The sequence below is a fragment of the Lissotriton vulgaris genome, chromosome 8, assembly GCF_964263255.1.
Source record: "Lissotriton vulgaris chromosome 8, aLisVul1.2, whole genome shotgun sequence".
Taxonomy (NCBI): Eukaryota; Metazoa; Chordata; class Amphibia; order Caudata; family Salamandridae; genus Lissotriton; species Lissotriton vulgaris.
Window position 1 is genome coordinate 532,122,746 of NC_141696.1, and position 21,902 is coordinate 532,144,647.

Genomic DNA, 21,902 nt, shown 5'->3' on the forward strand with positions numbered 1-21,902 from the left:
TCAAAAACTAGTAAGGAGTACCATGCCCCAGTTTTATGCCTGTACAGATGTGAATATCGAAGATACTGATTTTATAATAAACTTTTTATTAATTATCTCACAAATTAAGAAGCTACTTTGGGTGGAAACAAAAGGTGTTAAGAAAATTTCAAAGAGCTGGTTTGATACGGCCTGTACCAAGGCGTATTCAAACCTAAAACATGCCTTAAATGCACCCGTCAAAGATAGTAACTTAATCATGGTTTGTAGAAGTGCCTATAAGCAGGCCCAAAAAAAGAGAAAAGATCTTTTAAAAAAGGAAGCATCGGACACTTTGTGCGAAGCATCACTAAGCCTAGATATGGCAGCCTTCTGGAGAGCTGTAAATGCCCCTTTTTTGAATGTCCCAGCTGTAATAGAAGTAGCAATTGCTGAAATAGATTGGGTGAACCACTTTTCTGAACTTTATTCTATTGAAAGACAAGTGGGAGTCAGCCCAATACTGGAAAATATAACTCGAGATTCCGGCCACTTGAAGAATAATTTGGCATTTGATGTCTCTGTAGCAGAAGTAATTGCTAGTATTAACGCAAGTTTGGGGGGCAAGGCACCTGGCCCTGATGGGGTACCGGTGGATCTATATAAAGATAATATAGACCTCTGAGCCCCGATCCTCACACGACTTTTCAACGCTAAGTTCCAAAATGGCCTTTTGTGTTCTTGGTGCGAATCGTTGATAGTTCCTATATTTTAGAAAGGGGATAGAGGTAGTTGTCAATGCTATCGCCTGATATCACTCTTGGACTCCACCATTAAAGTCTTTGGGCGGGTGATTTTAAACAGGCTTCAGGTTTGGGCTGATGAAAATAAGATAATCAGCGATTTACAGTATGGTTTTAGGAAGGGGCTTAGCACGATCGACCAGTGTTTAAATTTGCATATCTTAATCGAAAAATACACAACAGCCAAGGAGGGTCAAATGTTTTTTTAACATTAATAGATTTAACTTCGGCATTCAACTGTGTTTCACTTAGTAAGCTCTGGCTGGTTATGGTTAAACTGGGAGTAGATATATCTATCATTAGTTTCCTACGGGAACTCTATCTTGGTGCATCCGCTAGAGTAAGATTTGGAAAAGACGTTGAATGTACAGAATCCTTTGGCATTGCTAAGGGGGGTACGACAAGGTTGCGTCCTGGCCCCATTCCTTTTCTCACTCTATATTAACGATGTGGAGAATATTCTATTGAAGGAGTGTAGGGACATGCCAATAGTGGGGGAAAGATCAGTCCCAGCATTGTTGTATGCCGATGACGCAGTCTTGATGGCCAGAACCCCACTGGCCATGCAAAGTCCAGTTACCTCCTTTGCAGATTTAATGTCAGGATTAGACCTAAAGATAAATTGTTCAAAGATTTTCACCATAAGCTGTGGCTTGGGTACACATCAAAAGAGAAAGACAGTTTTTATTTGTTCCTCCCCAGTTGATTTTACCCTAACTTTCTCTTATTTAGGAGTTCTGTTTGATCACAATGGTCTGTGGAATACCACAGGCAAGACAAGAAAAGTATTATATTGCAAATCCATAATGGCCTTAAAACATTTTAGCCAAAAAATTGGCAGGAAACCTATCGGGGAAATGTTAACAGTGTATAAAGCTACTTGTGTAGCAATTGTGACATATGGCGCAGGATTGTGGGGACATACAAATGTATCATCATTACAGGTAGTGGAAAACCTTTTTATGAAATCCCTCTTAGCCCTTTCTAAGGGTGTTTCCACATATGCTTGCCATGCAGAACTCGGGGAACCATATTTGGAAGACACTATAAAGACAGGCCGGTACTGCTATGGCATAGAATCTGGACAACCAATGAATGTGGGCTAAACCGCTTGATTATGAATAATGTCTTAGGCCTAGAAAAGAGCGGCAAAATTGCATGGCTGTCCTATGTGAAGAGGTTTCTTATAGATCTGGGCTCTGTACATTATTTATATTAACCTACCTCTTTGTGTAACATTTCTAGGAAGGTTTTGAAGGAAAGGTGTATGACCTACCTATATGAGCGTAAAACGCAAATAGAAATGAAAAAAGTAACGTGGTCGCCCACAAGCAAATTGTGATTTCTAGGAAAATACAGCCATATGTTACGTTGCAAATGAGTGACTATGAGAGGCTTTTATTGACTTGTTTTAGATTTAATTTATTGTTTAGGTCACTTAGTTTCCCCGATATGAATGACTGGTCAAAAATTGTAATTAAGTGCCCTTGTGATGATGTGGCAGAACAAAGAGATATTCACATCCTTTTCTTTTGCAAATTTTATGCAAACCTAGACAAAGGTGGTTTGTTCCTTTATTGAAGACCATGGAAATAAATCGCTGTCGCCCTGCCTTTTTAGCTGTACAGAAACTTGATAATATTTTAACTATCGTATTTATTTCCTCATTTTTAAAAAATGTTTTTAAATCACGTAAATCAATAGTATCCTGAACTATGATGAATTGACTTTGGTGCATTGGATGAATTTGTAAAATTGTGATTTTATCTGAACTTTTATGGTTATTTTGTCTTAATAACTGAATAAAGAATTGAATTGATTTGACTCTAAGTGTTGCATTTTACATCTTAAGAGAACTTAGCTATTTCTACCATTTTTAAAGTACAGTATTGGGGATTTTTGTCGTTTGTGGTCTTGTGTTAGGTTTATATAAAAATATTTATTTTTATACTACAACTTGTGTGGTGTACATCTGTAGTGTTGTCGCTGGGTTACTATAAGTGTTCACAAATGCTTTACACCCTGCCTCTTAGATAAGCCTGTCTGCTCATGCCAAGCTACCAAGGGGGAGAGCAGGGGTTATTTTAGGAGTGTACCCCCTTACCCTGACTAGACGCAAGGGTTCCTATTTGGTGAAAGGTACCGATCTCTGCCAACCAGACACCCCCAAATCTAATAGTGAATGAATGTTATCAGGGCATACATGAGTAATAAGTTGCTGGGTCTTCACGCTGCTACAACAAACTGAGGTATATGACTCATTCCTTATTATTTAGGGATCTATGACAGAATATCGACTACAAAAATATCGACCTACAAGAATATCGAGTCAACAATATCGAGGGCAAAAATATCGACATCCTATCTACAACATGGTAAGTACAAAAATATCGAAAAAATAATATCGTTGTAAAAAATATCGATGTTAAAAATATCGATTTTTTTTTTAATATATATAAATGTAAAAGTAAGTATATAACACTAATAAATAAAATATACATATTTAAAAGTATCTAATAATGTTTAAAATTAATAAATAAAAATATATACATTAAAGATATAATATATATGTACTGAACAATAAGTATTAATAATTAATTTACTAAAAATACCCCATTACCCAAGAACTGAAAACTGACCCTGAACCCTAAAAATACCCCTTTACCCAAGAACTGAAAACTGACCCTGAACCCTAAAAATACCCCTTTACCCAAAAACTGAAAACTGACCCTGAACCCTAAAAATACCCCTTTACCCATGAACTGAAAACTGACCCTGAACCCTAAAAATACCCCTTTCCCCATGAACTGAAAACTGACCCTGAACCCTAAAAATACCCCTTTACCCATGAACTGAAAACTGACCCTGAACCCTAAAAATACCCCTTTCCCCATGAACTGAAAACTGACCCTGAACCCTAAAAAATACCCCTTTCCCCATGAACTGAAAACTGACCCTGAACCCTAAAAATACCCCTTTACCCATGAACTGAAAACTGACCCTGAACCCTAAAAATACCCCTTTCCCCATGAACTGAAAACTGACCCTGAACCCTAAAAAATACCCCTTTACCCATGAACTGAAAACTGACCCTGAACCCTAAAAATACCCCCTTACCCAAGAACTGAAAACTGACCCTGAACCCTAAAAATACCCCTTTACCCAAGAACTGAAAACTGACCCTGAACCCTAAAAAAAACCCTTTCCCCATGAACTGAAAACTGACCCTGAACCCTAAAAATACCCCTTTACCCATGAACTGAAAACTGACCCTGAACCCTAAAAATACCCCTTTACCCAAAAACTGAAAACTGACCCTGAACCCTAAAAATACCCCCTTACCCAAGAACTGAAAACTGACCCTGAACCCTAAAAATACCCCTTTACCCAAGAACTGAAAACTGACCCTGAACCCTAAAAAAACCCCTTTCCCCATGAACTGAAAACTGACCCTGAACCCTAAAAATACCCCTTTACCCATGAACTGAAAACTGACCCTGAACCCTAAAAATACCCCTTTACCCAAAAACCCAAAAATTACCCTGAACCCTAAAAATACTCCTTAACCCAAAGGTAAATAATATTATTTAATTAGCAATTAATAATTAATTAACAATAACAATAAAATAAATATATTAGCACATAAGCTGTAATTAATATAATTTAATAATTAATATCATTTCCCCCAATTAATTAATTAACAGTAACTAAAAATTATATATATAAATAAATTACTCTAATAATGTAATTAACTAACTAATATTATTTAATTACCAATTAATTACTAATTTAAAATATGTACCAAATTATATTAATTAATTAACTAATTAATATTAATTATTTGCCAATTAATTAGTTATAAATATTTAAAAACATATATTAATTAATTAATTATTATTAAATTACTCCCCACCCTATTCCCCTATAAACCCACATCCCGCTACAGAAAATATATATCAATTAATCAATTAATTATTTCCCAATTATCAATATTAATTAGCAATTAATTATAATTAATTAATTAATCCTACTAATTACTAATCAACTTACCATAATTAAATTACTTCCCACCCTATTCCCCTATAAACCCACAACCCGCTCCAGTACTAAAACATCAAATGTCCTTATAAATTTCTATATTATTATAGAAAATGTATACACATATAATAGTAATTATTTTAAATACTTAAATTAAACATATAACACATACATAATAAAAAACTATAAAATAATACAAATATCGATATTAGTGTCATCGAAATTATTAACATCGATATATATGCTATCGATATTACCAACTTCGATATTACTTACATCGATATTAAGTATTTCGATATTACTTACCTTGGGTCGATATTCTGTCCTACGATATTCTTGCCTTCGATATTATGCTCCTTCGATATTACAGACTCGATATTATGGTAAGTCGATATTTCCAACTCGATATTTTGACTGTCTACCATTATTTAGAAATGAAGGTTGGACTATAATATATTTTATTCCGCATGACTGGAGATTCCTACATCCAAGACAGCCACGAGTTTTCAGTTTTTGGTTTGATTCCTTATTATCCTTTGAGGATCAGGTGAATATTCTTACTGAACACTCTTGTTCCTCCTGATCTAGAAATGTGTCCACTTCCTGAATGATGAGATGCAAGTTACTATTGAACTTGTTGTTACTGGATTGCTGTATGTCTAATCCTAGGAGCTCCCCAATACTGAACAGGATGCACAAATCATATATAACAGTCCGAATATTGTCTGGTGTAGGCAAATTGTACTATATTATTCCTATTCTCCAGCCCTGCAATGTCTGCCTCTACGACCAGTATTGGGTTTCCAGGCATTGTACTTATGCACACATTCCTGCATGAGGTAGTCAGTGGCAACTCCTCCGCTATGGTGGAGGAGCATCACCCCCCCTGCCAGCCTCAAAACTTGTAAAAGAAAATGATGAAAAAATATTGTTCTATTTTTCAGGTTCTGCAGGCTGGCGAGTCTTGGGGCGGGTCATCGCGAAGGCAATGACCAGAGGAAGTAGTTGTACTGCTGTCAGTACACATGTTGGTTTGGCGAGCCATCTCATGCCGGCCAAACTGACATACGCACTGAGCTGTCTCCAACCCAGCTGCGTTGCCGAGTTGGAAACAGCAAAGCACCGGATCCCAGTCTCTGTGGGAGGGCAAATTCAGGGTGCTCAGGCCAATCCTGAGACTGCTTTCAAGCATGAGAGCAGCATCAGGGTTGTCCACAGGGGACAGTGGGAGCCTGTGTGCTTAAGCGAAGACACGGAGTAGAAGAAAGTCTGGTGACAGGTAAGTTCTCTTTTTTTCATATTTTTTCAATGTTGTCTTTGTTGTCTGTTTACCCCCCCACCCCCCCACCTCCTCGTCATTCTCCCCTCTCCTCCCCGCCTCACCACTGCACCTGCAGACCAGCCACTACTGGAGGCAGGGCCAGAATACTGGGTTCATTTGATTGGCTGGAATATCCCAACCGAGCCTTGAGGTCTGCTGAAGCTAGTTTAGCCTACATTAAGCACTGTACTCAACAGCAGTGTGGAGACTTAGGCCCCCATTAGGATTGCGGGCAGACTTTGCCCGCCCGCCATCCTCGCGGTACAAGGGACTGCCCGCCATAAGGCAGGGGTCCTGTGCCTACAATTAGGATGCGCCCGCCACAGTGGTGGGCGCATCTAGCATTCCTGACATTGTGGTGGTCGGTGCACTCAGCACCGCCCGCCACAATGCCAGGAAGGCATGTTGTGCACTTCCATTCACAACATGGCAGGCACCGTGCGGTGCCTGCCATGTTGTGCATGGAACTTCTGGGGGTACCATAGGCACCCCCCATGTGCACCCTCCACCCCTCCCTGGGGGCCCGCAATGGGCCACCAAAGCAGACTCTGCATGCCTTTCCGTAGCAGCAATGCCACCACGGAAAGGCATTGTAAACTGCCCATTCTAATATGGCTGTCTAATAGACACCGCCGCCGTATAGAACCCTTTTCCGCCCGGTCGCAAGGCGACCGGGGCTGAAAAGCGGCGGACAGTCTTTCCGTCCACCGCGGACCCCCCAGCCATTATAATATGGCGGGGGGTCATTCTGGCACGGATGGTGGGCGGATCGCCCCCGCCAGTCCGGTGGTGGCTACCGCCAGCCTGCCAGGGGCGATCCGCCCGCCATCCTAATGGGGCCCATAGTTTTGCTGACCCATATTCAGGAATGACCTGTTTCTTTCTTAAGGACAGACTATTAACTTAAAGCAGTTTAAGGAACAATATGAAGCTCACTTGTTTCTTTGATTTAAGCCAACCCCCTAAACACCATTGGGTTTAGGTGCTATATAAATGGATTTGGTTGGGTTGGATCGGATTGGATTGCCCTGAGCCCGCGTTAAGCAAATTCAGTCACAAGCGCTACGAGGCCTCCGGGTAGTTTAGCGCTATACAAGTGCAATTTTCATTCATTTCATTAGATTGGATCGGATAGGATAGGATCGATTCATATTAGACTGGACTTTGTGGACTATAATCAGTGTTGCTTTACTCTCTGTTTCCTGTCCTGAATATTCTTGCATGGTGCTCTAATGCCCATTCTCTAACAGAGCGTACCAATAAATGCACAGAGTATTAAATAAATATAACGAGTAATAATAGTATTTGTTAAATACCTGAAATCATCCTTTCCCATATCCCAGGCCGTGGGATGGCAAACAACCTCCCTTCCATCATCAGGATTCGTTAGCATGGAGAAATTCCAAAACTTGTCATTCATTTTGAAGAGGTCGACAGAGACAAAGAAAGCCTCAGCTTCCTTAAACATTCTATCTACAGTCCATTTCTGAAACAAAATATGTAATTGTTGTAAGTAATGCTAATTCTCCAGCAATTGTTATCCATGAAATGCAAAAGACAAGCTGTTTCTGAAGTCATGTGACAAACTATTTTCTCATTGTTCAAACATATTTATTCTTTGTCTTGCAGTTTATGCAGACAAGCTGAAAGCTCATACAGTGTAACCCCATTCACACATAGAAATGAAATCAGAATTTAGGACAAAATGTGGAGTTTGTTAAATACAATTATAAAACTATTGTCACTCACAAATGTACAAAATAGTCCTCTAAATTAACCTGCTGTTTTTTCTCGAAATTTCTACTTTCAGCTTCCTAGAACATAATGTTAAAATAGCTGACCACATAAGCCCTAAAGCAGTAATCTTTTCTTCAACACAGAGTGATAGGCAGCATATCAGCTGCCATCACAGGCTTGGCTTTTGGTACCTAGGAGACTGCAATTTCTACCCCAGATCTCAGAGGGCATAAAGGCATCATAGGACCCGAAAGTAAATAGATCTACAGGGGTCCTGTTTACTTTCCATAATTTCCTCACTATGCCTGTCCCCCAGCCCATCATCCCCAAGTTTGGTGCTGTTTGTTGGGGGCGCTCAAGGCAACTCTTCTGATATCCCTGCGGTACTTTGATAAATAGACATCCGTTCTCCCATATGGAATGATCAGCATGATCAACCGAAAGAAGGGCTCTTGACGCTTATTTAAACATCTTTGTAAAAAATGTCCCTCAAATGATAATAAGTCAAAGAGGCAAATGTGTTATATTTGTACAGGTGTTATATGAACACAACCTGGTAGATACTTCTTGGGCCTTTGTCAAGTGAAGGTTTGAGACAACTTATCAGTTCTGAACTAAAGGAACAAATAAGTTATGACCCACATATTTCTCTCAAACGTACCTGGAGGACATGGGTATTACTAGGCACTTAACAAATCTGTCAGAGACTGCTAGGAATTTTTAATGTATTGTTGTGAGTTCTAACAACCTTTTGCTACAAGTGCACACACATGTAGCTAATGCTCTGCCCTAACCATTTTTAAAGGCAGTCAGATGGTATCTTTCATGGACAAAATTGTTACTAAAACCAGTCTTATTCATTATGTTGGGATAACTTAATGGCAGATGGAGCAGCTTTTTTATGAATTTCTCTCACTGGGACTATTTTCTTTGCACTTTTGCTCACACCCAAAGTTAATCCCGGTATCAATGTGACTTCCTACTTTAGTATGACCCACTCTGTTAACCTGTCGTGGTGACCTATTATAATGTCTACGGGCAAACTGGAGGATAGTGTTTAGCGTATCATTAGATTTCTGTATTGCTTTGTTAATATGCACTTTCCAACACGTGCCAGACAATGCTATTCTCAGATACCTGAAAGAGGTACTTCCTACAATTTAGCCCCCGTTCTGGCATTATAATACTCCTGAGATGCCCCCTTTGTTTTCCAAAGACCATAATCTGTGAATTCTTCTTGAATCAATTTTCAGTACAGTACTTCGCCGTAGCACGTAGATTAGCTTATAGCCTTTTGTGATTTTGGCACTGGAGTAATGGAGTAATCGGCCTACAACCACACTGGTGTCTGGAAGCTTTCTATGGCTGTAATGCTGCTAAGCCACTTCTCTGTTGTACATCATCCATTTATAGTGCCATCAAAAGTGGGGCCTGGCATCACCCCTGCTCTGCTGCACACGAAGTTGAAAATGGACTGCCCAGCCTAACTTTTTGCCTCACTCTTACTTGAACAGTGGTTCCTGCCTAATGCACATTTTCACAATAGTCAATAATGCCACACCAATTGCCAGGTTTTCTAGATTTTCCCAGTCTTGCCCTGTGGACCAGGTCCAAGGCTGAAATGAAATCCAGAGATTTCACATACAGAGGCAGAGAAGTTGCCATCATATATCTGCATAATATGCATGAAGATAAAGACTTTGTTGATGGCAGAATTAGTTTAGAATCTATTTTGCAGTCTATATTAATACGGCTTATGAGTCTTTATGAATTAGGGTGAATTTGGGTATCTTTCTTGTATAGTGTGATTATTTTAATGTTCAGCTAGTACAAGGGACATTTCCTAGTACCAGAAATCTCTGTGAACCACATGGCAAAAATGGGTGCCCACAAGTTTGAATACTTCAGGAGGTGTCATATTAGGACCTTAGCCTTTGAAAGTTCTGCGAATGAGTCCAGCTCCATGTCATTCATTAAATAATCTTCATGATTAGTTCTCCTTTGTATCAACCACAGTTCCCTGCCTCACTACTTGCATTTCATGCAGAGTTATAAAATTGTTATTTTATAGCAGAAATACCCTCGTTGTAATCAGCATGAATCACCTTCCATTTGGTGATAAACAAAATTTAAGAGCTCTAACCAAGAAAGAGAATCTTGGCAGTGAGTGCAACTTCCACTCCATTCTGAGGCAGTAAACCTTCACATGAAGGGTGGTAAAACCCACGGAGTTAGCAGCCCATCGGGTGTTCAAGGCATGACACCAGGAGGAAGCCCTTTCCAAAGCTAGCGGTGGAATGACTATTGCAGTGTAAGGAATGCCTCGGGGATCTCAGCACATCTGGTAGAACTGGAGGCCATATTATCAAGGAAGCTGCGGTAGTTTATCGCCGCTTTACTGGCAGGAAACCGCCGATAAAGCTGCGATAACGGGCTTGATAATATGCGATTCGAATTTCAATCGCAGCCCAGGTTAGATGTGTGACCATCTAACCTGGGCTTCGATTGAAATTCGAATTGCATATTATCAAGGCCATTATCGCCGCTTTATCGGCAGTTTCCTACCGGTAAAGCGGCGATAAACTATCGCAGCTTCCTTGATAATATGGCCCTTGATCTCCAAGGACTCGCGAAGGATGATGCACAACTCACAAAACAAAGGAGGAGGGGAGACCTGTGGAAGCCAAGTGGTGAGCAATGGCTTAATCGGTGCCATCACACTGCAGTACGAACCTGGAAAGGTGTAGCAACTACGAGGATCATGGCATACCCAAGCCACAAGAGATAGCAGCCTTGCCATTAGGAACAGAACACCCAAAGAGCACCCTGCATGGGAGAACCACAATCCATGAAGTAAGGGGGGCATTAGACAAGTATACAAAAACCATAGCCACACAGAAACTGGCAAGGGGCAGAGGGGTATGATGGCACCCCTGAATGTGATTGTCAAAAAATGTGCTATGGGGACAAAAAAGACGACTAGGGCAATTCAATCATATCTAATTGAGGTGAAACAAAGGATGTTAGTATTGAATTCCCCAATGAGTGATGTGGAGTCCTGGTTACTGGGAACTGATGGTCCCATTGATACTTTAAACTACTTTTTGTTTCAACCATTGTACAACTGCACCATGCTTCTACTGGAAAGGAAAATGGAGTCACTGGAAATTTAAGGACCATGGATATCACTCTTGTTGGACCTGATAGGGGCTTGATAGTGGTGGTGAGGTCTTTTTACAGGGAGTTTACAGCCCCTGTAGACCATTCTCATGCTGCATTGGTGCAAGGGATGTTTAGACTTCCCTTCAGAACATCTGGCCCATCAACTACAAGAACATTGGGACTTTTATAGGGGTGTATTTGTATTTGTATTTTGGTATTTGTAGAACGCGACTATCGCTCCGGAAGGAGCATCCTGGCGCTGGCTAGATAGTATGCATACAATTACAATTACAGAGGCGGGGTTAGATGGCGGCCATTACATATTCGTCTGGGAGACTGAAGATCCATGTTTTTAGTTGATTCCTGAAATGGATTTCTTTAGTCTCTGACCTGAGGTTGTGGGGCATGGAGTTCCATGCTCTGGAGGACAGATGGGTCAGGGTTTTTCCACCTTTGGTTTTTAAGTTGAATTTGGTATGTTTTAGCAGGTTGTTGTTGGAGGATCGTAGGGTCCTCTGGGGGTTGTAGTGGGGGTAGCGTTTAGTTAGATATTTGGGCCCTGTGCAGTTGAATGCCCGAAATGCAACGATTAGGATCTTAAAAAAAATCCTTTTGTGCAGAGGCAACCAGTGGAGGGTTCTCAGAGCGGTTGATGCTGAGGACCTCCTGGGGAGTTTAAGCACCAGTTTGGTGGCTGAATGTTGGACGCTCTGCAGTTTTTTTTGTGTGGTTTTTTCACTCCTGCCATTAGACCATTGCAGTAATCTAGGCGTGCGAGGATTAGCGCGACAGCTACTGCCTTTCTTGCGTCAGTTGGTAGGAAATCAAAGAATTTTTTAAGAGATTTTATAATCCCGAAGCAGCTTCCTGCCACATTCCTGACGTGTTGGTCAAAAGATAGGTCAGTATTGAATATGACTCAGAGGTTTCTTGCTGTTGTAACGGTCTGGGGAGGAGCGGTGGAATCCTCTGGCCACCATAGGCTAGGACAGAAATTGACATTTTTTCCCATAGGGAGGATTTCTGTCTTGCTGGCGTTGCATTTAAGGTGGTTTTTTCCATCCAGTGGAAGACGTCTTTCAGGCAATTTTTAAGATTTTGTTCGGCATTCGTTTAGTTTTCATCTAACGGGACTATGAGTTGGGTGTCATCGGCGTACGATGTAACAGGTATGCCGAATGATTCAATCAGGGAAATGAGAGGGATTAGGTAAACGTTAAAAAGCAGGGGGCTTAAAATGGAGCCTTGTGGTACTCCAGATCGAATCTTTTTCTCTTCTGAGCTGAAAGGTCCTAGTGTGATGGATTGTGATCTGTCTGTTAAGAAGGATGTTATCCACTCCAGAGCCATGTCGGAGATACCAATATCCTTTAGTCTGTCCAGAAGTATAGAGTGCGAGATTGTGTCGAACGCTGCTGTGAGGTCCAATAAAATCAGCACGGCGTTCTTTCTTTGGTCTTGTAGTAGTTTTATGTATGGTGGCCTCAACTGGCAATAATTGATCCAGAGAAGAGGGGCTATTCTGAAACAGCACCTGTACTTCCATAGTAACTATATCTTGCTCCCCACAGATCTTACTGTGGAGACCATTCTAAGTGAGTTTATGCATCCCGGCTCTCTGGGGCATTTTATTATATTACATTTTATTATATTAACACTTACATTGTTCTAGAGTGGCTACAGCTTGAATATTCTTGAATGATGTGAACGACAGTCCCTCCCCCCCTCCTCCCCCCTCCCCAGGCCCCCAGGATACAAGAGCATCATGGCGTTGGAGAAAGAGTCCCGCCAATCTGTACTGATGGGTGTGTAAATGACTAACAGGAGAGTCTTGAGTGCTCATCTAAACAGTAAGTGGTTTGTCTGTATATGTAATGCAGATGGCAGTTAACTCCGCATTTTGGTACACAATAGTAAAGAGAACAACGTCCATAATAAGTCATATTTTTAATTGTGGGACGCTGGAAGAGCAGTTGTGAACCGGATCTCAGGATCCACAAGAGTTGGTGTACCTGAAATCTCTCTTTGATTACAAGATTTATCAAGTCAAAAATTGACTTTAAATGATAGATAGGATTTTTAAAATTATTCTCTATCTCCCTGGTAGCCAGAGTAGGTTTCTCCTTGAAGAAGAGACTTGTCAAACAATCTGAATCCAAGACATCTCTAATTCCAACCTTCAGAAAGTACTGTAGTTTGTTAAGTGCACTGTTTGGAAGGCCTTGCCAGAGTGTGTGTTTTCAGCACAAGCAAGGAGCCGAAATAGATTCATCATGGAAGTGTCTAGTTTAACCTCCATCATGACCAGAAGGTCATTTAAGACTCAAACGTTTGGGGATGAAAAATGTTGCTTTCCTATTGGAATCTCCAGTGGGATAGGCCATTAAATCTTGTCTTTCTAATGCGTTCAACTGGTTATCAGTGCACCAGCCTAAATGTAATCCTGATAAAACTGAGATCCTGTTCTTTGGTGACATCTCTCCTGAAACATGGAGGACGTGGTGGGTGCAGGATATTCCACCCCCAGGCACACAACAAAATGTAGTAAAAAATTTGGAAATTAAAATTGATAGCGCCTTTCTTTTAAACTACACATCCAGAAATTGGTGGGCTACTGTTTTGGGATCCTACGTTCTCTAATGAAATTCTTCCCTTTTTTGCTAATAGAGACTGGGAAAATGGTGGTCCAAACCCTGATCACCTCGAGGCTAGATAATGATCTTTACTTGGGCCTCCCAGACTACTTGCTCAGCCATCTACGGTAGTACAGAATGCGGCAGCTATGTTAATTCACAGCTTGGCTTCAAGAACGCGTATGACTCCCCAGTTGAAGGCACTACAATGTCTGACTGTCAAAAAGAGGATTCTTTTCAAGACTTTGGTCCTGGAACATAAATCTCTCCATGGGAAAGGAGCGGTCTATCTGAGGAGGAGGATATGTGAGTATGCCCTCATTAGGGAACAGCGATACTCCTATAGTCTTTTAGCCAGGATTCCTAAAATTTGCTGGCAAGAGCGCGTGGAACATGCTCTCTCAGGCACACTGGGAGGTAGGGACTTGAACATTTGCTGCATTTACGCGCCTAATGTGGACCAGCTTGCCTTCCTCTCCGGGTTATCGGGTTCGTTGGCCCACTTCCTCTCGGGAACCCTCCTACTCGGTGGTGATTTTAACTCAGTAGTGGACGTAGAAGCCGACCGCTCGCACCCCCTCCTCCCGGACTCCCGAGTTCGCCGGGTGGCAAAAGGGAGGAAGGAATGGCAGAGGCACTGGGGGCTCACGGATATCTGGAGGGCACAACACCCCGACACTAGAGACTACTCCTATTTCTCTGGCCTACATGAATTACACGTGCGGCTGGATGGGTTTCTGGGTTCAGTGGAGCTAGTATCCGCAGCGGTCCGCTCTGAATACTTGACCAGGACCATCTCAGACCACAACCCCCTCCTGATGGACCTTCGTTGGTCTCCCGGGGTTCCTAGTGTGCCCACCTGGAAAATGCGCCCGGAGATCTTAGAGGACATTGTCTTTAAGGCGGACCTGGAGGACAAAATTTCGGAGTATTTTGCGTCCAATGGGGGTACTGCGGGATCGAGAGCGTTAGAGTGGGACGCCTTTAAGGTGGTGGTCAGGGGCTACTGCATTTCTAAAAAAGTGGGCATGCGGCGAGTCATCCTCGATGACTTGGCTGCAGCTGATCGGAAGCTCCGCGAGATGGAACTTCGCCGCCCCGGTCATCCCGAACTCCAGGAGCGCACGGCGGCGGCGAGGGAGACAGTGGCGGCTGAGGTCGAACGGCTTCGCTGCTTCGACTATAAGGCCTACACAACTAGGTCGCTCACGGAGGGGGATAGGTCGGGCGCTTTATTAGCGTGGCTAGCCAATCCTACGCGCCGGACCTCTCTGACGACGTCCATGCGCACGGCGGAGGGAGTTGAGGTGCACACTCAGCCGGAGATTTATGTGCAGGAAGGGACACCTTTCTGCACATAAAAAGCCATTTCCTCAGCACAGTAGCAAAGTTGTTACTGATCCTCAGACAGAAGGCGTGACACTAAGATTCAGTTGTCTGACTTTCTGTTACAGCAACAGGGCAACAAAAGCTGAAGTAGCCTGCCTTGGCGAGTTGGTAGCAAAGAACGCCTGACTGCTGCAGACTGTCTAAGTGCAGCACGGGAGATCGAGTCCCAACCCTCAAAAGTTATACCCTAGTATGCTAAACCCAGGAGAGTTGGTTGCCCAAGTTTATCAGCAGTTATAGGGAACCACTGGTATTGCTGTAAACTAGGACCAGTAGACAGGGGCAACTGTTTTTTTGCTGGACTTCAAGGGACCCCTGTGTTTGTGGACCATGAGTAGGCCCCAAGAAGACCCTTGTCACCAGATCAGCAGCCTTAGCATCCTTCAGCAGCCTGCATCCCATGAACGAGAACCATTCTAGTATAAGCAATCAGGATCAGCTCTGGACCCTATTCCTCATTAAATTTGGAAAGATTATGGGGATGAACTATTTCCTGCCCTCTGAAGGATTTGCAATCAATCATTGGCTAGTGGTACTGTTCCGGTATCCTGGAAACAGGCCCTTGTATCCTGCTGTTAAAAAAAACCCTCCCTTAACCCAGAATGTCTACAAAATTATAGACCAATCTCCTTGTTACTGTTCCCTGCAAAAATTGCTGAATGTTGGGTGAGCTCGCTCCTTTCTAAACATCTGGAGCAACATCAATTTCTGGATGAAATCCAATTTGGCTTTCGCCCAGCCCATGGAACCGAAACGGCTTTGCTCACTGCCATGGAGGATCTTCGAATGCGTGCAGACAGAGGTCAAGCAGCGGCTCTGATTCTGCTTGACCTGTCTGCCGCATTTGATACGGTAAATCATGTGATCCTCCTGGAAAGATTGAGCGAGGCCGGGGTAGGGGGTGTTGCCCTGTGATGGTTTCGCTCCTTCCTACTCAATAGGAAGCAGGCGGTGTCCCTCCCCCGTTTTCAATCTGCTTTTTCCCCGGTGTCTCATGGGGTGCCTCAGGGTTCGGCAGTTAGTCCGATTTTATTTAACGTGTATCTGAAACCCCTGATCATGCTGATAAAATCTCATCGGATCAACGCTATTAACTACGCAGATGATACCCAAATCATACTGTCGTGGGAGGGTGAGGAATCGATCCCGCTGGAGGCATTTCATGACTGTATGCGAGATACGGCGAGCTGGTTACATAATAACTCACTGCAGTTCAATGCTAGCAAGACTGAGGTGTTGTTCTGTGCCGGCAGTCGGATTCCTCGCCCTTTTCCGGACAATTTTTGGCCTCCAGAAACAGTGTTAAAAACCCATCCGGTCACATCTGTTCGCAATCTGGGCGTTATGCTGAACAATAAGTTGAGTATGGAAGCTCAGGTGGCGAAAACGGTATCCAGCTGCTTTGCCCTTTTTAGGTCCCTTCGAAAGATCCTACCGCTACTTCCCTTACAGGCCCGGGCTTTGGTAGTCAGATGCACCATATTGAGCGGACTCGACTACTGTAACGTCCTCCTGCTTGAGTCACCGGGTCTGCTGCTAGATAGACTTCAAAGATTGCAGTCTGCTGCGGCCAAGCTGGCTCTTGGCTGGCCTAGAAGATCCTCTGCATCGGCGGCGCTGGCTGAGCTCCACTGGCTCCCGCTGAAGCAGAGAATATCCTTCAAATCCCTCTGCCTTGTCTTCAAGGCCCTGCATGGACTTGGGGCCAGCTCTCTGCAAGACAAATTTGTCTGGAATACCCCAACCAGAGCACTTCGCTCAGCAACTGCATGTTTGGTGAAAGTACCCAGGTTTAAGAGGGTCAGAGCTGAGGGCAGATCTTTCGGAGTTGCTGCTGCTAAACTCTGGAACAGTCTGCCCTTGGAGATTCGGCAAACGGAGGAATTTCTCCTTTTTAGGAAACGTGTTAAAACTTGGCTGTTTCCGAAGGTTTAACCTGCTGGACTCCTTTCCCTGTTACACTTTTGTTTACCACTTTGTGAAGCCTCAGCGCCAGGATACCTGTAAGGTGACAGTTGCGCTCTACAAATTCCTTAAATAAATAAATAATAAATAAATAAATAAATAAGCTAAGGCAGTTTGTCCATAGTGCCTGGAACTGGATTGGAGACTGCTTTGACTGCAAGGTGACTGTATTACCAAGCATCATTGGCCTTTGTGACCTCCCAGAGTTGGTCACCCACAGCAAGGTAGAGTAGTAGGTTAAAACTCTATACAAGTTTTCCAGAGGTTCCAAAGTTAACCGCTAACCATTGTAGTTGTTAATGCTTCTTTGCGTTTCAAGTCAAAAGAAGTGATTTTTTATTTATGTGATAATTTACATCTCTGGAACCTGTGGTGGATTTTGTTCATTTTGGTGTCTACAAATTGATAAAAATAAGATCTATTTTATAAACTGGTGTTAGATTCTGTTTTTGTCACATTTCGGTCTTCAACTGTTTTGGTACATCTACAGGCGTTGCCCTTGTTCCTTTGACAAAGCTTGACTGCTCGAAGCTATCCAGGGTTTAGCCAAGGTTTTGCAAACTAGCATGACTGGACCCAAGAGGGTTTGTGAGTTTACTACAAGGTGAGGTCGCACAACCACACTATATAATGAACTGTTTTCCTCACACTATGAATAAGCCAAAAGAGGTAATGTTTCATAGGGGATGAAATCCCCTAGAACAGCCAAAAGCTTAGATTGGGATACACTCCCCTTTAGTGCTAGAATTTATTATTTTGAGTATTTGTAAAGCGCAGCTGATACCTTGCAGGCTTCCTGGCGCTGGAGAATACTCTACTGAGGAGAGACCGAAGTATAAAGCCAGCGGGAGGATTTAGGGGAATAACCAGGTCTTGATGCGTTTCCTAAATGGAAGAAGTTGTGAGATCTGGCGTATGTCAATGGGCAGACTGTTCCATAATTTGGCCGCTGCGACCCTGAAGGATCTACCCCCTGTTCTGGCTTTGTTGTATCTGGGCACCTTTACCAGACAGGCCGAGGATGATCGCAAGTCTCTGGTCGGAGTTGGACTCCTTCCTCTTTGACGGTGTTACCTGTCCGCGTATGCTTGAAACTCTGAGGCTAAGCAGATTACTAAAACCCCTGCATCTGAGAGGCTGTGGAAGGAGAATAACGTTTGATTTTGTTCCACTGTCCCCTCACCCAGAGGGTATTGCGATTTGGCAGCTCCAGTAGAAAAGCCAAATGCACCGAATGGTAATGTCGGGTCCTATCGGCACTGTGCCAGAAACTCAGAGGGTCTTGGTGCTAGGAAGAAGAGTGTGCAAGACTCATTTGGGAGCACTGCAACATGAAATCCTAGATTCTTTCAGGAATTGTCACCTAGTCACTTCTAAAACTTCAAAAATAACATGGTTGTTCTGAGGAATAATATGTGACCTGCCACCAATTGAAAATAGCTTTTCTTTAAAAAAAAATTAAAAACATAAATTCTAGAGAATATCAATGTGAACAAACAACAAGCCCATCAACCCCTGCCCATTTTGTTTCAATATACAATATGTAGAACAATGAACTGATTATTACTGTATAGATCTGAGAAGCCTTAATCATCTGTCTCCCTCCGTCTGTAGCTGCTCCCATCATGGCATTTTTCGCTTCACTCCAATAATTCTTCACCCTAAGCATTTAGCACATTTCTCCAAGTGTTTAGATCTCACTCGATGCTAAATCCGACCCAGACCAGATTTTATGAACTCAGTACAAGTGACCTTTCTACTTATGAAAGGAAGTTTCCTCAGCAGGTCTTCTGCTAATTACCATGCTTTAGATGAAACGTATATGTCTCACTCTTACCTGTTTAATCATATCTTCTGTCACATCAATGCTTTTCTGAGATGGATAGGGTTCTACGAGAGGGTACAAATTTGTCCAAAACCTTCCCCACATGTCACCTTTTAAGAAATAAAAGTATATAGTTAGATCGTTTAGCCTGATTACAATGAGGGGAAAATATTTATGTTTTCTCTCATAAATGTCATTTCTAGAAAACTAAAAGTTTATAATTTCCATTTCAGTTCAACATTTTTCATAATAAAGACTTCACAGAAATTATCCAGAGAAAGGAGTTATCTTAGGTGGCTCAAACAGTTTATTAAAAGTACCTAAGTATTGAACTTACCTTCCTTTTGTACAAAGTGCATTCTCATGAAAGGCTGAAAACGTTATTTTTTAATCAGCAATTAATCCCCTAGCATATTCCTGTAAATTTAACTCCTAAATTATATTGTTCTATACAGTGTAAAGACAGGAAAGAGCATTCGTGTGAGAATGTTGAAAAACATCCTAACTTGACTGTTCATTTCATGCATGAAAGTATGAGGCAGAATCCAGGTCAATTCATGTATGACCAAAATAAACATGTGAACCGGTTTTGCCTTTCTACAAGTGGCAAGTTATTTGTTTCTTCCTAATGTAATTAAGTGTCCCGATGTTATGTTATGTTAAGTTGGTCTTATATAGCGCTCAGCTACTCCAAAGGAGTGTCCCAGCGCTTTAGCAGATTTGGGTACAAACTTTGAGCCCAATTCACAGAGATTTTGCTGTTTGGAGGTATGAATGACCGATTTTGAAATTAAGTCAGAAATATTCATGGCTTACTCCAGGGTTACCCCTTGAATTCAAGAGGCTTACTTCAGATTTCCCCCTAGTATTCAAGAGTCTTACTCCAGGCTTACCCCTAGAATTCAAGATTCGTACTCCAGGCTCACCCCTAGAATTCAAGAGGCTTACTCCAGATTTACCCTTAGAATTCAAGAGGCTTACTCCAGGGTTACCCCTAGAATTCAAGAGGCTTACTCCAGGCTTACTCCAAGAATTAAAGAGGCCTACTCCAGGGTTACCCCTTGAATTCAAGAGGCTTACTCCAGGCTTACCCCTAGAATTCAAGAGTCTTACTCCAGGCTTACCCCTAGAATTCAAGATTCATACTCCAGGCTTACCCCTAGAATTCAAAAGGCGTACTTCAGACTTACCCCTAGAATTCAAGAGGCTTACTCCAGGGTTACCCCTTGAATTCAAGAGTCTTACTCCAGATTTACCCCTAGAATTCAAGAGTCTTACTCCAGGATTACCCCTAGAATTCAAGATTCGTACTCCAAGTTTACCCCTAGAATTCAAGAGGCTTACTCCAGATTTACCCCTAGAATTCAAGAGGCTTACTTCAGATTTACCCCTAGAATTCAAGAGTCTTACTCCAGGCTTACCCCTAGAATTCAAGATTCGTACTCCAGGCTTACCCCTAGAATTCAAGAGGCTTACTCCAGATTTACCCTTAGAATTCAAGAGGCTTACTCCAGGGTTACCCCTAGAATTCAAGAGGCTTACTCCAAGAATTAAAGAGGCCTACTCCAGGGTTACCCCTTGAATTCAAGAGGCTTACTCCAGGCTTACCCCTAGAATTCAAGAGTCTTACTCCAGGCTTACCCCTAGAATTCAAGATTCATACTCCAGGCTGACCCCTAGAATTCAAAAGGCGTACTTCAGACTTACCCCTAGAATTCAAGAGGCTTACTCCAGGGTTACCCCTTGAATTCAAGAGTCTTACTCCAGATTTACCCCTAGAATTCAAGAGTCTTACTCCAGGATTACCCCTAGAATTCACGATTCGTACTCCAGGTTTACCCCTAGAATTCAAGAGGCTTACTCCAGATTTACCCCTAGAATTCAAGAGGCTTACTCCAGGGTTACCCCTTGAACTCAAGAGTCTTACTCCAGATTTACCCCTAGAATTCAAGAGTCTTACTCCAGATTTACCCCTAGAATTCAAGAGGCTTACTCCAGGGTTACCCCTAGAATTCAAGAGGCTTACTCCAGGGTTACCCCTTGAATTCAAGAGGCTTACTCCAGACTTACCCCTAGAATTCAAGAGTCTTACTCCAGGCTTACCCCTGGAATTCAAGATTCATACTCCAGGCTTACCCCTAGAATTCAAAAGGCTTACTTCAGACTTACCCCTAGAATTCAAGAGTCTTACTCCAGGATTACCCCTAGAATTCAAGAGTCTTACTTCAGGATTATACCTAGAATTCAAGAGGCTTACTCCAGGCTTACCCCTAGAATTCAAGAGGCTTACTCCAGATTTACCCCTAGAATTCAAGAGTCTTACTCCAGGCTTACCTGTTGAATTCAAGAGTCTTACTCCAGTCTTACCCCTAGAATTCAAGAGGCTTACTCCAGGGTTACCCTTGGAATTCAAGAGTCTTACTCCAGGCTTACCTGTTGAATTCAAGAGTCTTACTCCAGTCTTACCCCTAGAAATCAAGAGGCTTACTCCAGGCTTACCCCTGGAATTCAAGAGTCTTACTCCAGGCTTACCCCTAGAATTCAAGAGGCTTACTCCCAGATTACCCCTAGAATTCAAGAGGCTTATTCCAGGCTTACCCCTAAAATTCAAGAGGCTTACTCCTGACTAACCCTTAAACGTCAACAGTAAGTCAGGAGTTCGACAGGATTATATTGTGGCAAGATCTTTTTGAAATGGGCTTCATATAGGGACTTCTGTCCACCCATCTTCAAATCAGCACGCCCTAGCACAGAACATCTGTGGTTCCTGACTAATTCTGGATCCTCCTAACACATACAATGAGTTAAGTGAGCAAGAAATGGTACATTGCTGTAACAGGCTACTAACACTTATAAAAATCCCATCTGTTGGAGCAGTTCTAGAAGCATTGCGCTGGCATTGTGTTTGTCTTCAGGTGCTTAACGTTCAAAAATGCATGGAGTCAGAGGAAAGAGTCTAATCTTTTGTGATCTTCAGATGAAATTATGGGATGGCCATTCCTGATAATTTGCTACAAAGTGAATGCATTAACACTGTTACGAAAAGAGGTGAATAAAAGGATGCTCTATAG

The 21,902-nt window shown here is 42.4% G+C and overlaps 1 protein-coding gene across 1 annotated transcript in view; it reads right to left on the reverse strand.

Moving 5' to 3' along the window:
- The window catches only part of ACE2 (angiotensin converting enzyme 2), a 459,770-nt gene that overhangs the window by 261,071 nt on the left and 176,797 nt on the right, over positions 1-21,902 (reverse strand). The window contains exons 7-8 of the mRNA XM_086934340.1: positions 18,844-18,941; positions 7,437-7,606 (exon numbers count right to left, since the gene is read on the reverse strand). Coding sequence (XP_086790466.1) covers positions 7,437-7,606; positions 18,844-18,941 — 268 coding nt within the window. The remainder of the gene's footprint in view (positions 1-7,436; positions 7,607-18,843; positions 18,942-21,902) is intronic.